We start from the raw sequence: 13,333 nt of genomic DNA on the forward strand, positions 1-13,333 counted from the left end.
TCATTTTCTTTACGGGCACGTATTTGTTAACGATAACACTGAAAATATCAAAAAAGAAGGTCCAAGTGTCTTCGACAGAGGGGACCAAGCTGATTATATACCAATTTACAGAGGCCAGATCATGAAGGAAGGCTTGCTCATTAAAGTTTTTTAGCAGGCGTCTATGACAAGTCAGGACAGGTTGTTTGACTGGGCAGTCATTACAAACACAGGCTGTAAAACAGGGATCAGTAAGGTCATTACAGAAAACACTAGACTGATACCTATAAGGTTTACTAGTAGACCTTATAGTATACTAACTTACAACCACAACGGCGTTTCTGTTTATTCAACAGTTCAGGTTGATACTCGTGTAGATACATTGCCTTCAGAAAGTATTCACACCCCTTGACTTTTTCCACATTTTGTTGTGTTTCAAGGTGGGATTAAAAGAGATGTAAATTGTCATTTTTTTCTCAGCAATCTACACAAAATACTTTTTAATGTCATTTGACATTTGTAAGACAAAATATGAAAAATAAACCATTAATGTATCCAGATTACATACAGTGCCTTCAGAAAGTATTCATACCCCTTGACTTATTCCACATTTTGTTGTGTTACAGCCTGAATATAAAACATGTATACATTTTTTTTAAATCTCACCCAGCTACAAACAATACCCCATAATGACAAAGAGAAAACATGTTCTTAGACATTTTTGCAACTCTATTGAAAATGAAATACAGAAATATCTAATTTGCATATGTATTCACACCCCTGAGTCAATACTTCAATACAGCGATTATAGCTGTGAGTCTTTCTGGGTAAGTCTCTAAGAGCTTTCCACACCTGGATTGTGCAAAATTTGCCCATTATTATTTTCAAAATTCTTCAAGCTTTGTTGATCCTTGCTAGACAACCATTTTCTGGTCTTGCCATAGATTTTCAAGTAGATTTAAGTCAAAACTGTAACTCCTACACTCAGGAACATTCAACGTCTTCTTGGTAAGCAACTCTAGTGTATATTTGACCTTGTATTTTAGGTAATTGTCCTTCTAAAAGGTGAATTAATCTCCCAGTGTCTGGTGGTAAGCAGACTAAACCTGTGCTTAGCTTCATTCCCTTTTTTTATCCTGAAAAACTCCCCAGTCCTTAACGATATGGAGAGTGGTACTCAGTAATGTGTTGTATTGGATTTGCCCTAAACATAACACTTTGTATTCAGGATGTTTTGTTGTTGTTGCTGCATTGTTGCATTAGTGCCTTGTTGCAAACAGGATGCATGTTTTGGAATATTTTTTATTCAGTACAGGCTTCCTTCTTTTCACTCTGTCAATTAGGTTAATATTGTGGAGTAAATACAATGTTGTTGATCCATCCTCAGGGGTCTCATATCACAGTTATTAAACTCTGTAACTGTTTTAAAGTCACCATTGGCCTCATGGGGAAATCCCTGCACGATTTCCTTCCTCTCCGGCAACTGAGTTAGGAAGGATGCCTGTATCTTTGTTGTGACTGAGTATATTGATACACCATCCAAAGTGTAATTAATAAGTTCATCGTGCTCAATGGGATATTCAATGTTTACATTTTTTACACATCTACCAATAGGTGCCCTTCTTTGCGAGTTAATGGAAACCTCCCTGGTCTGTGGTTGAATCTGTGTTTGAATTTCACTGCTCGACTGAGGGACCTTACAGATAATTGTACATGTGGGGTACAAAGATGAGGTACAGAGGTAGGTTCTTAATTTGAGCCTACAGCAGGAAAGTAATCCTGCATCAAACGGAAATGTGTTATTATGTGGATTAGGGCACCGAGTGAGTCCATGCAACTTATTATGTGACTTGTTAGGCACATTTTACTTCTGAACTTATTTAGGTTTGCCATAACAAAGGGGTTGAATACTTATTGACTACTTTGTCAGTATTTGAAAGTGGTTCCTTTTGTCTGCAAGCATAGTTTACCATTGTGCTTTTTTTAATACAATTAATTCCCCATTTCTTTCCAGGATCAATCACCATAATGAAAAGAAGCCTTGACAAGGAGTGATGTAGCAACCTTCTCATGAATATGTCTTCCTTCTAGGCAAACAGTGACGCACGCAGAGATTCAGTTGTTCATCCTGTCTTCGTCTAGGCAGAAAGAGGAAGAAAGTGACAGATGATAGACAGCTTTTTATTAAAATAACTAACATGGAAAGAATGCTTAAACAGCCAAGAAAAATATTTCTAGAGTTGAATCCGCGACAGTCAGTGTCCTTGTGTTTGGAAGAAATTAGCCTTGGAGACATACAAAGGGCATGATGCCATTGGTTTGAAGTTTGACACTCGCTAATTTGTACTTCTACTACAAGCTATTCTACAAGCTATTATTTTACAAAATATTCTGCAATAAATGGGTGGGTGCAGTAGTAGAGAGTAGCAACACATGATTAAGAAAGTTGAAGGTAACACTGGATGCCTATAGCATACGTTTCATACTGTAGTCCTGTCCAGCTCTGTGATGGCTGTACTGTGACATAGTGCGTGTTGGTCTTGTTGGCCTCTAGGGAGCAACCTGCTGATCTGCTGCTGCCCACTCTCAGCCCTCCTATCACTACACAGAAAGGTTCAGTGATGTTTTATGGTCCTGCTAAAACCATACTCACACCTGCTTCCTCTGCTCCCTTGCTCTTTCAAATCAGCCTCCTCTTTCGCCTGTTATTACACAGACATAAACTAAATACAAGTATGCACACAACTACACATGCATCCGCATACATAGTCTTTTAACACCCATTCACTTAGTTCAGCTTCTATTCTATGAGAAGTTCCTATGTTTTTACCCTCTGTTCATACGGTATGTTAATACCCTAATCAGAGGAGGTGTGTTTTTTTTCCCCTTCACCTGAAATGAAAGTGTTTAGATGGTAAGAATAACTGGATAAACACTCTCCTGTCTGTCTCAATCATTATTTCCCCCTTGAGTGAGTTTAGAGTGGTCCTGTGGTTCTGGGGTTGGTTATGAACAGGGATAGCCTACTCTGCAGGACAGTCGTTTTTTGTTTTCTTTACTGGCACACTATGTTCTATCCTCCCCAGCCACCACACATCCCAGCCTATCCCCATCTGTCTTTCTCCCAGTGGTCTCTCTCTCTCTCTGTCTCTGTCTCTGTCTCTGTCTCTGTCTCTGTCTCTGTCTCTCTCTGTCTCTCTCTCTCTGTCTCTCTCCCTATTCCTGGTTGTCACTTTGTTGATGTGGGGATAAGAGCTCTCCACGTGAAATCACAGTCAACACACAATGATCAGCCTGTATGAAAGCAACTTGAGCTGCTGACGACAGACTGTCACAGAACAAGTTGGACTAGCTAAATTAGGAGTTAGTAAAACAACAAAAGAGTTTATGTACAGTACTAGTTTTAGACCTTTCAAGTGTGTCCACTTTGCAAGAGGTATTTTCCATGTACATGTCCCAAAACCATTGTGTCAACAACTCCAAAAGAAAACTCTCCAATGGAAAGTTAACTAATGTTTCTCCCGACTGTCACTATAACAATTCCTTGGATATAAGAATTCCTTGGCTCTAACAATTCCTTCAATGTTGAGCTTTTGAGATGTGATTTGGAAGCTGAGGAGAAACCTCCTGACTCTCCTGACCATTCCCTGTGTTATGTTCCCAGATCTACAACGAGATGATCCGGGACCTTCTCAACCCGTCCTCTGGGTTCCTGGACCTGAGAGAGGACTCTAAAGGAGAGATCCAGGTGGCTGGCATCACAGAGGTCTCCACTATCAACGCCCGAGAGGTGAGAGGTCACACCTAGGAACACTTACTCCATGCTTTACAAGATCACACACTATACAGTACATCAAATCCATACACAATCCATACATTATTCTAAATCGGTATATTGTATATTATGAAGCCTAAACTCAAATAAAAATGCTGGGTTAAAAAACAACTCAATTTGGATAAATATTGGACAGAACACACGTTGGGTCATTTTGACCCAGCAAGTTGGGTCACTCAGTTGGGTTGTTGGGTTATTGAGCTATGACCCACCAGGTCAGATCAGAAGACTAGGGGCATGGCTTAGTAGGGGTGTGGCTTTCAAATAGTTATTTTTGTCCACCTGTGAGAGTACACTACATGACCAAAAGTATGCGAACACCTACTCGTCGAACATCTCATTCATTAACATGGAGTTGGTCCCCTTTTGCTGCTATAACAGCCTCCATGGTTCTGGTAAGTCTTTCCGCAAGATGTTGGAAGATTGCTGCGTGGGACTTGCTTCCATTCAGCCACAAGAACATTAGTGAAGTCGGGCGCTGATTAGGTCTGGCTCGCAGTCTGCGTTCCAATTCCTCCCAAAGGTGTTCGATGGGGTTGAGGTCAGGGCTGTGCAGGCCAGTCAAGTTCTTTCACGCTGATCTTGACAAACCATTTCTGTATGGACCTCACTTTGTGCATGGGGGCATTATCATGCTGATACAGGAAAGGGCCTTCCCCAAACTGTTGCCACAAGGTTGGAAGCACAGAATCATCTAGATGTCATTGTATGCTGTAGTGTTAAGATTTCCTTTCACTGGAAACCATGAATCTGGGTTCCTGGCATCTGGCCGTCTGTCGGACTGCCAGATGGTGAAGGATGATTCATCACTCCAGAGAATGCTTTTCCTCTCCTCCAGAGTCCAATGGCTGTGAGCTTTACACCACTCCAGTCGATGCTTGGCATTGCACATGGTGATCTTAGGCTTGTTTGCGGCTGCTCAGCCATGGAAACTAATTTCATGAAGCTCCAGACGAACAGTTCTTGTGTTGATGTTTTTTCCAGAAGCAGTTTGGAACTTCGTGGTGATTGTTGCAACCGAGGACCGACAATATTTACGCGTTACAAGCTTCTGCACTTGGTAATACCGTTCTGTGAGCTTGTGTGTCCTACCACTTCGCAGCTGAGATGTTTTTGCTCCTAGACGTTTCCATTTCACAATAACAGCACTTACAGTTGACCGGGCAGCTCTAGCAGGGCAGACATTTTATGAACTGACTTGTTGGAAGGTGGCATCCTGTGACGGAGCCACAGTGAAAGTTACTGAGCTCTTCAGTAATGCCATTCTACTGCCAGTGTTTGTCTATGGAGATTGCATGGCTGTGTGCTCGATTTTTATGCACCTGTCAGCAACAAGTGTTGCTGGATTAGCCGAATCCACTAATTTGGAGGGCTGTCCACATACTTTTGTATATATAGTGTAACTGTCATTCCGGTTCATGTTCTGTTGTATTACCATCACATGTTAAGATTGAGCACGGACACTTTTGTAGCTTTTATGATGCTTACACAAGAGTATGAGTTCCTGTCGACCAGAGCCTATGTCTCTTTATTATAATATTTAAATAATACTGTTATTAAATGTTTGTTAAAATATGTCATGTGCAACAGTATTGAAGGAAAATAAAAATTAACCATCTGAGGCCTCCCGAGAGGCACAGCGGTCTAAGGCACTGCATAAAAGTGACAAAAGCTACACAAAATACTGTGTTCAACCTTAACATGTGATGACAATACAACAGAACAAATTAAGGGGAATGACATTTACTCTTAAGGGTGGCAAACAATAACTATCTGAAAGCCACGCCACTACTAAGCCACGCCTCCAGGCATCAAAGAAAACAACCATATAGTTGACTCTACTGGCTCTCAAAATAGCCCAACGTGTGTTCTGTCCATTATTTACCCAGCGCTGAGTTGTTTTTAACCCAGCCTTTTTTTCAGTGTACATAACACATCTATGAGCACGTCATAAAAATGACATTAGATCTACATAGAGCTACATAAAGTTTAATGACTGTGTTCCTGCCAGATCATGGAGCTGCTGATGAAGGGTAATAAGCAGCGTACCCAGGAGCCCACGGCAGCCAACCAGACATCGTCCCGGTCCCACGCCGTGTTGCAGGTGGCTGTCCGGCAGACGAGCCGCTGTCGAGACCTTCTACAGGAGGTCCGCTTCGCACGCCTCTTCATGATCGACCTTGCTGGCTCCGAACGAGCGTCACAGGTACAAATGTGTGTGTGTGTGTGTGTGTGTGTGTGTGTGTGTGTGTGTGTGTGTGTGTGTGTGTGTGTGTGTGTGTGTGTGTGTGTGTGTGTGTGTGTGTGTGTGTGTGTGTGTGTGTGTGTGTGTGTGTGAACATGCCTGTTTCTGTGTCCTTTTTTCACCTCTTGTTATGGTCCGTTACTTGTGGGAGGGAGGTGGTCGGTTGAGTTGGTCTTCTCTTTATGTTTGTCTCCTCTGGTCGTTTGACAGCCATGTTTTACGACAGTACATAGGAACACTGTTTTTGTCACTTTATCAACCCCCTCCCCGCTATTAATCTCTCCTAGAGCGAACTGGAGCACCTATAAACCTTCAAGTCTGCGTCCCAAATGGCTCTCTGATCCCTATATTTGCTCTAACACCCATAGGGCCATAATCAAAAAGTAGTGCACTATTTTGGGAATAGGGGGCCATTTGTATGCAGCCCTGAAGTTTATAGGACACTTTAATAAAGGTCCTTCACAGTGTAAAGCACCATACATTTACATTCTAGACCATGATTTTCCCACCAATGAGGGAAAGAAGGGGTTAATGTCCTTATAGTTGGCACCGCTTATGTAATTCTTACCGTCTATCAACGTCTCCCTTATGTCAGGGTTATAAATGATTACAAAATGGCTGATATAGTTGATATGGTGCTGTGACTTTACCATGACTTTTATAGCACAGTTTTATGGTGCTAGTTACTTTTGTTGAACAGATTGCAATTGGAGTAAAACCAATACTGCTAACAGAATGTCTGCATCCCAAATGGCACCCTAACCCTATTCCCTATAGTGCACTACTTTTGACCTATGGGCCCTGGTCAAAGAGTAGTGCACTATATAGGAAATAGGATGCCATTTGGGACGTAGTCAGTGTCTTCTGTGAACTAGTTGGGAACGTTTGAAACAGTATATGACACAGAAGTATTAACTATGAACCTTTTTCACATTTACTTACTTTCATAATCCTCTTCATTCCTGGAGGAACATAGGGCATGTACTAAAGTTTTCAAATGATAGCCGGCCTTTTCACATTTGTTATGCTTTTCATTTTTCCCATAAACACTGAAGGCTTCAGCCGTTTGCTTCTCCAATTAGTTGCTGCAGCTTCCTGTAGACATCCTGATTAAGGCGAAGCGCTTAACCAACACAGACATTGACATGTCATTCATGATGAATGTTGTTTGATTAGCATCCATATTAAACCAGCCAGGTCTCCTATACACTATGCGTCCCAAATGGCACCCTATTCCCTGTATTGTGTGCATTACTTTTGACCGGGGCCCGTAAGGGCTCTCATCAAAAGTAGTGTACTATATCCATGAGAAAAACATGCAGTCATGCCTGAACGGAGAGAACACTTATTTACCATGGAAACCTTTAGAAAGGTTAACCAGCTAGGCTCTTCTATGGATGTATACCATAGCCTAAAGGCCACCAGTCTTTTTAGATATACTGTAGGAGAATAGAGGGGGGAACTACCTCTTTTGAAGGGATGTTTTCTCTTGAGTTAGAGAGTAAAAATGTACTGATAATGACAAAAATAAAGGAAACACCAACATAAAGTGTTTTAATAGGGCATTAGGCCACCACGAGCCACCAGATTAGATTCAATGAGATTTGGCATAATTGTTAGGTTAGATTACTCGTTGGTTATTACTGCATTGTCGGAACTAGAAGCACAAGCAATTCGCTACACTTGCATTAACATCTGCTAACCATGTGTATGTGACAAATAACATTTGATTTGATTAGATTATACAAGTGTCTGGAACTCTATTGGAGGGATGCGACACCATTCTAAGAAATTACATCATTTGGTGTTTTATTGATGGTGGTGAAAAACACGGTCTCAGGCACCGCTCAAGAATCTCCCATTAGTGTTTAATTGGGTTGTGATCAGGTGACACACACACACACACTTTAAACCCCCTATGCTCTTTTGAGACACCTCTTTCAAAGTCACTGAGATCTCGTCTTCTAGCCATGGTAGCCAAAATAATGGGCAACAGGGCATTTGTATACATGACCTTAAGCATGATGGGATGTTAATTGCTTAATTAACTCAGGAAAAACAACTTTCTGGAAACACCTGCTTTCAATATACTTTGTATCTCTCATTTACTTAAGTGTTTTCTTTATTTTGGCAGTTGCCTATAAGTAGAAAGACTGGTACCACTTTCTATAAAGCACATACACTACCGTTCAAAAGTTTGGGGTCACTTATAAATGTCCTTGTTTTTGAAAGAAAAGCTATTTTTTAGTCCATTAAAATAAAATAAAATTGATCAGAAATACAGTGTAGACATTGTTAATGTTGTAAATGACTATAGTAGCTGGAAACACCAGATTTTTTATGGAATATCTACATAGGTGTACAGAGGCCCATTATCAGCATCCATCACTCCTGTGTTCCAATGGCACGTTGTGTTAGCTAATCCAAGTTTATCATTATAGAAGGCTAATTGATCTTTAGAAAACCCTTTTGCAATTTTGTTAGTACAGCTGAAAACTGTTGTCTGATTTCAGAAGCAATAAACTGGCCTTATTTTAACTAGTTGAGTATCTGGAGCATCAGCATTTGTGGGTTCGATTACAGGTTCAAAATGGCCAGAAACAATTAACTTTCTTCTGAAACTTGTCAGTCTATTCTTGTTCTGAGAAATGAAGGCTGGTCCATGCGAGAAATTGCAAAGAAACTGAAGATCTTGTAAAACGCTGTGTACTACTCCCTTCACAGAACAGAGCAAACTGTCTCTAACCAGAATAGAAAGAGGAGTGGGAGGCCCCGGTGCACAACTGAGCAAGAGGACAAGTACATTAGAGTGTCTAGTTTGAGAAACAGACGCCTCACAAGTCCTCAACTGGCAGCTTCATTAAATAGTACCCGCAAAACACTAGTCTCAACGTCAACAGTGAAGAGGCGACTCCAGGATGCTGGCCTTCTTAACTCTGTCCAGTGTCTGTGTTAATTTGCCCATCTTAATCTTTTCTTTTTATTGGCCAGTCTGAGATGTCTTTTTCTTTGCAACTCTGCCTAGAAGGCCAGCATCCCAGAGTTGCCTCTTCACTGTTGACGTTGAGACTGGTATTTTGCGAGTATTATTTAATGAAGCTACAGGTTGAGGACTTGTGAGGCATCTGTTTCTCAAGTTCTTTGTTTCTGGCCATTTTGAACCTGTAATCGAACCCACAAACGCCCAGATGCTCCAGATACTCAACTAGTCTAAAGAAGGCCAGTTTTATTGCTGTGCTAACATAATTGCAAAAGGGTTTTCTAATGATCAATTAGCCTTTTAAAATTATAAACTTGGATTAGCTAACACAACGTGCCATTGTAACACAGGAGTGATGGTTGCTGATAATGGGCCTCTGTACGCCTATGTAGATATTCCATTAAGAAATCTGCCGTTTCCAGCTACAATAGTCATTTACAACATTAACAATCTCTACACTGTATTTGTGATCAATTTTATGTTATTTTTAATGCACAAAAAAAATTACATTTCTAAGTGACCCCAAACTTTTGAACGGTAGTGTATATAATAACATCCTTTATAATGCATTATAATACACTTATATTGTGTTATGACACTGACAGTGTCCATCGTAACTCATAAGCGGTTATAAATAATATATATTTATAATATTTTAAAAAATTATACTGGAGACTTCCAATGTCACAGCAGGCAGAGAGAAAAATAAGGTTAGACCGCCCTCTGCTGGTTAACTGTGACAGTATCCGTCTTGGCCTGCAACTCAGAGACAATGGCCGCATGTTCAAGATCGACGACATTGCTGTCAATGACTGCAGTGCAGACAGACTGACTGATTGACGTACAAATCACCTTGCACCTGAAATAACCACTCTTTTTATTATTTGTAGATCAGTCAATTTGATCAGCAAAATTGATCCTCTGGAACATGAGGCCAGATATTAAACCTGCTCCCTCTCTCCCAGACGCAGAACAGAGGTCAGGGGTTAAACCTGCTCCCTCTCTGCCAGACACAGAACAGAGGTCAGAGGTTAAACCTGCTCCCTCTCTCTCTCCCAGACACAAAACAGAGGTCAGTGATTAAACCTGCTCCATCTTTCTCTCCCAGACACAAAACAGAGGTCAGAGGTTAAAAGAAGGGGCCCACATCAACCGCTCCCTCCTGGCTCTGGGTAACTGCATCAACGCCCTGAGTGAGAAACACGGCAACAAATACATTAACTACAGGGACAGCAAGCTGACGCGCCTGCTCAAGGTACAGTACGGCAACCTGTCTAAGACAAACTGACCTGACTTGCCACGTGCTTTATGAATACACTACACTACACTACACTACAATGCCATACCATATGAAATAATACAATACAAAACAGTACAGTACAATGCAACTTTTTGCTGTATTGTTTTCATCATTCAGATTATTCTGCATTCCACTTGCACTCATTCACTTCCTGTTCTTATGTGCTTGATTTACAGGATTCGTTGGGCGGCAACAGTCGCACGGTGATGATAGCCCACATTAGCCCCGCCTCCCTGGCCTTCGAGGAGTCTCGCAACACACTTAGCTATGCCGACCGTGCCAAAAGTATCCGCACACGGGTGACTTAATACACAACACAATGCACGTCAAACATTTTCTGCCTTCCCTCCATCACTGAGGTGTGGGACAACTGAAGTTTTTCTCCTATCTTTCAATTTTCAAATCAATCAACCAACACAGTTATCATAATATAATTAAACACAGTTATCACAAAGTGATTTAGAGTAAACCAGCGTATACCCCCCCCAAAGAGCAAGTTAAAGATGCTGTTAGGTCTGCAGTATAACACAGTTATAACAAAGTGATTTAGAGTAAACCAGCGTATCCCCCCCCCAAAGAGCAAGTTAAAGATGCCGTTAGGTCTGCAGTATAACACAGTTATAACATAGTGATTTAGAGTAAACCAGCGTATCCCCCAAAGAGCAAGTTAAAGATGCCGTTAGGTCTGCAGTATAACACAGTTATAACATAGTGATTTAGAGTAAACCAGCGTATCCCCCCAAAGAGCAAGTTAAAGATGCCATTAGGTCTGCAGTATAACACAGTTACAACAAAGTGATTTAGAGTAAACCAGCGTATCCCCCAAAGAGCAAGTTAAAGATGCCGTTAGGTCTGCAGTATAACACAGTTATAACAAAGTGATTTAGAGTAAACCAGCGTATCCCCCCCAAAGAGCAAGTTGAAGATGCCGTTAGGTCTGCAGTATAACACAGTTATAACAAAGCACCAAACCAGTCAATATTAGGCTTCATAGTTAATCAATAGGTTCCTCCTTGCTGAACGTGTGCTACTAAATCATCAGTACGCCATGTTATTACACTGTTATAACACAGTTATTACACTGTTATAACACAGTTCTCTCTCCAGGTAAAGAGGAACCTGCTGAATGTGTCCTACCACATTGCTCAGTACACCAACATCATCTCTGACCTGCGCAGCGAGATCCAGCGGCTCAAAAAGAAGATCGCTGATCAGGCTGGACGTCAGCTCAACCTTGACCGAGCTGACATCCGCCATGTCCAGGGTAATGATCTTACCTTGACCTCTAATTGTTCCCTCGCCTCCTCACTGTGTGTGTGTGTGTGTGTGTGTGTGTGTGTGTGTGTGTGTGTGTGTGTGTGTGTGTGTGTGTGTGTGTGTGTGTGTGTGTGTGTGTGTGTGTGTGTGTGTGTTGGTTGGTTCTTCTATCTTTGTGGGGACCTAAAGTCCCCAAAGTCCCCACAAGAATAATAAGACAAGGAAAATTCTCCGTCATTGGGATATTTCCCACGCCCCCATGAGGACAAAGGCTATTTTAACTTTAGGGGTTAGGTTTAGGGTTAGAGCTAGTGTAAGGGGTTAGGGTTAGGATTTATGGTTTGGGTTAAGGTTAAGGTTAGGTATGGGGAAAATAGGATTTTGAATGGAAATACATTTTAAGTCCCCACTAAGGAGATTAATTTTAGGTCCTCACTGAGGAGATTAATTTTAGGTCCCCACTATGGAGATTGATTTTAGGTCCCCACTATAGAGATGAATTTTAGGTCCCCACTAAGGAGATTAATTTTAGGTCCCCACTATGGAGATTCATTTTAGGTCCCCACTAAGGAGATTAATTTTAGGTCCCCACTAAGGAGATTAATTTTAGGTCCCCACTAAGGAGATTAATTTTAGGTCCCCACTAAGGAGATTAATTTTAGGTCCCCAATATGGAAATTAGTTTTAGGTCCCCACTGTGGAAATTAATCGTAGGTCCCCACTATGGAAATTAATCGTAGGTCCCCACGAGGATAGAAGAACAAAACGTGTGTGTGTGTGCCTCCAACAGACAATAACACTTCTCTCCTCCACTGCCACCAACACAGCGGAGGTGCAGGCCCACAGCACGCAGGCGAGCCAGGCAGAGATGGACCAGCTGAGGGAACAGCTCCTAGAGGCCTTCAGGAGCCAGATGGAGATCAGGAGGAGCCTGATGGAGCTGGACAACAGCAACATGGAGATCCAGATGGACACCTCCAAACACCTGCTCACCATCGCAGAGTATGTGTCTTAGGATGCGTCTCAAATGGCACTCTATTCCCTATATAGTGCACTACTTATGACCAGCGCCCATAGGGCTCTATATAGGGAATAGGGTACCATTTGTGACCTACAATAATCTCATACCACTGCCACTATACCTGTAGCCTTTACCTGTAGCAGTTAAATGACTGTGATAGATAACATAAGTGTGTCTCAACCCCTGTTGTTTGTGCCCTCCTGTAGTTGGGAGCAGGAGCGGAGTCGTCGTCGCAGGAAGTGGCGCGCGGAGAGGAGGAAGGAGAGCTTCAGTAAGGAGGAGAGTGAGAAGGACTCTGACTGCCCTGAGTCTCCCCCAGACAGCACTGAGACCCAGGAAGTAGCCATGGCCAGAGAGAATCTGGTCACTCTCATGGCTGAACAAAAGAAGATACGCAAACAGAAGGTAGGTTACTGTAGTCCCCCGTTTTCACCTCTAGAGGGAACTACAGAATCACACACACAGCTTAGGCCAGAGTTTTCCAAACTTGGTCCAGGGGTTCCCTGTCGGTGCAGGTTTTGGGGTTTTGCCCTAGCATTACACAGCTGGTTCAAATAATCAAAGTTTGATGATGAGTTGGTTATTTTAATCAGCTGTGTAGTGCTGGGGCAAAAAAACTAAAAGGGAACCCACGGGGGCCACAGGATGGAGATTGGGAAACCCTGTCTTAGGTTACCCAGCTTCAAATCAAATCTGGTAGCGTACACATATTTTGA

General features: G+C 42.0%; 1 protein-coding gene across 1 annotated transcript in view; it reads left to right on the forward strand.

Moving 5' to 3' along the window:
• The window catches only part of kif19 (kinesin family member 19), a 79,635-nt gene that overhangs the window by 56,193 nt on the left and 10,109 nt on the right, over nucleotides 1-13,333 (forward strand). The window contains exons 5-11 of the mRNA XM_052478028.1: nucleotides 3,644-3,769; nucleotides 5,826-6,020; nucleotides 10,148-10,294; nucleotides 10,516-10,638; nucleotides 11,447-11,603; nucleotides 12,424-12,598; nucleotides 12,824-13,022. Of these exons, the coding sequence (XP_052333988.1) occupies nucleotides 3,644-3,769; nucleotides 5,826-6,020; nucleotides 10,148-10,294; nucleotides 10,516-10,638; nucleotides 11,447-11,603; nucleotides 12,424-12,598; nucleotides 12,824-13,022 (1,122 nt within the window). The remainder of the gene's footprint in view (nucleotides 1-3,643; nucleotides 3,770-5,825; nucleotides 6,021-10,147; nucleotides 10,295-10,515; nucleotides 10,639-11,446; nucleotides 11,604-12,423; nucleotides 12,599-12,823; nucleotides 13,023-13,333) is intronic.

Source organism: Oncorhynchus keta, chromosome 24 (assembly GCF_023373465.1).
Source record: "Oncorhynchus keta strain PuntledgeMale-10-30-2019 chromosome 24, Oket_V2, whole genome shotgun sequence".
Taxonomy (NCBI): domain Eukaryota; kingdom Metazoa; phylum Chordata; class Actinopteri; order Salmoniformes; family Salmonidae; genus Oncorhynchus; species Oncorhynchus keta.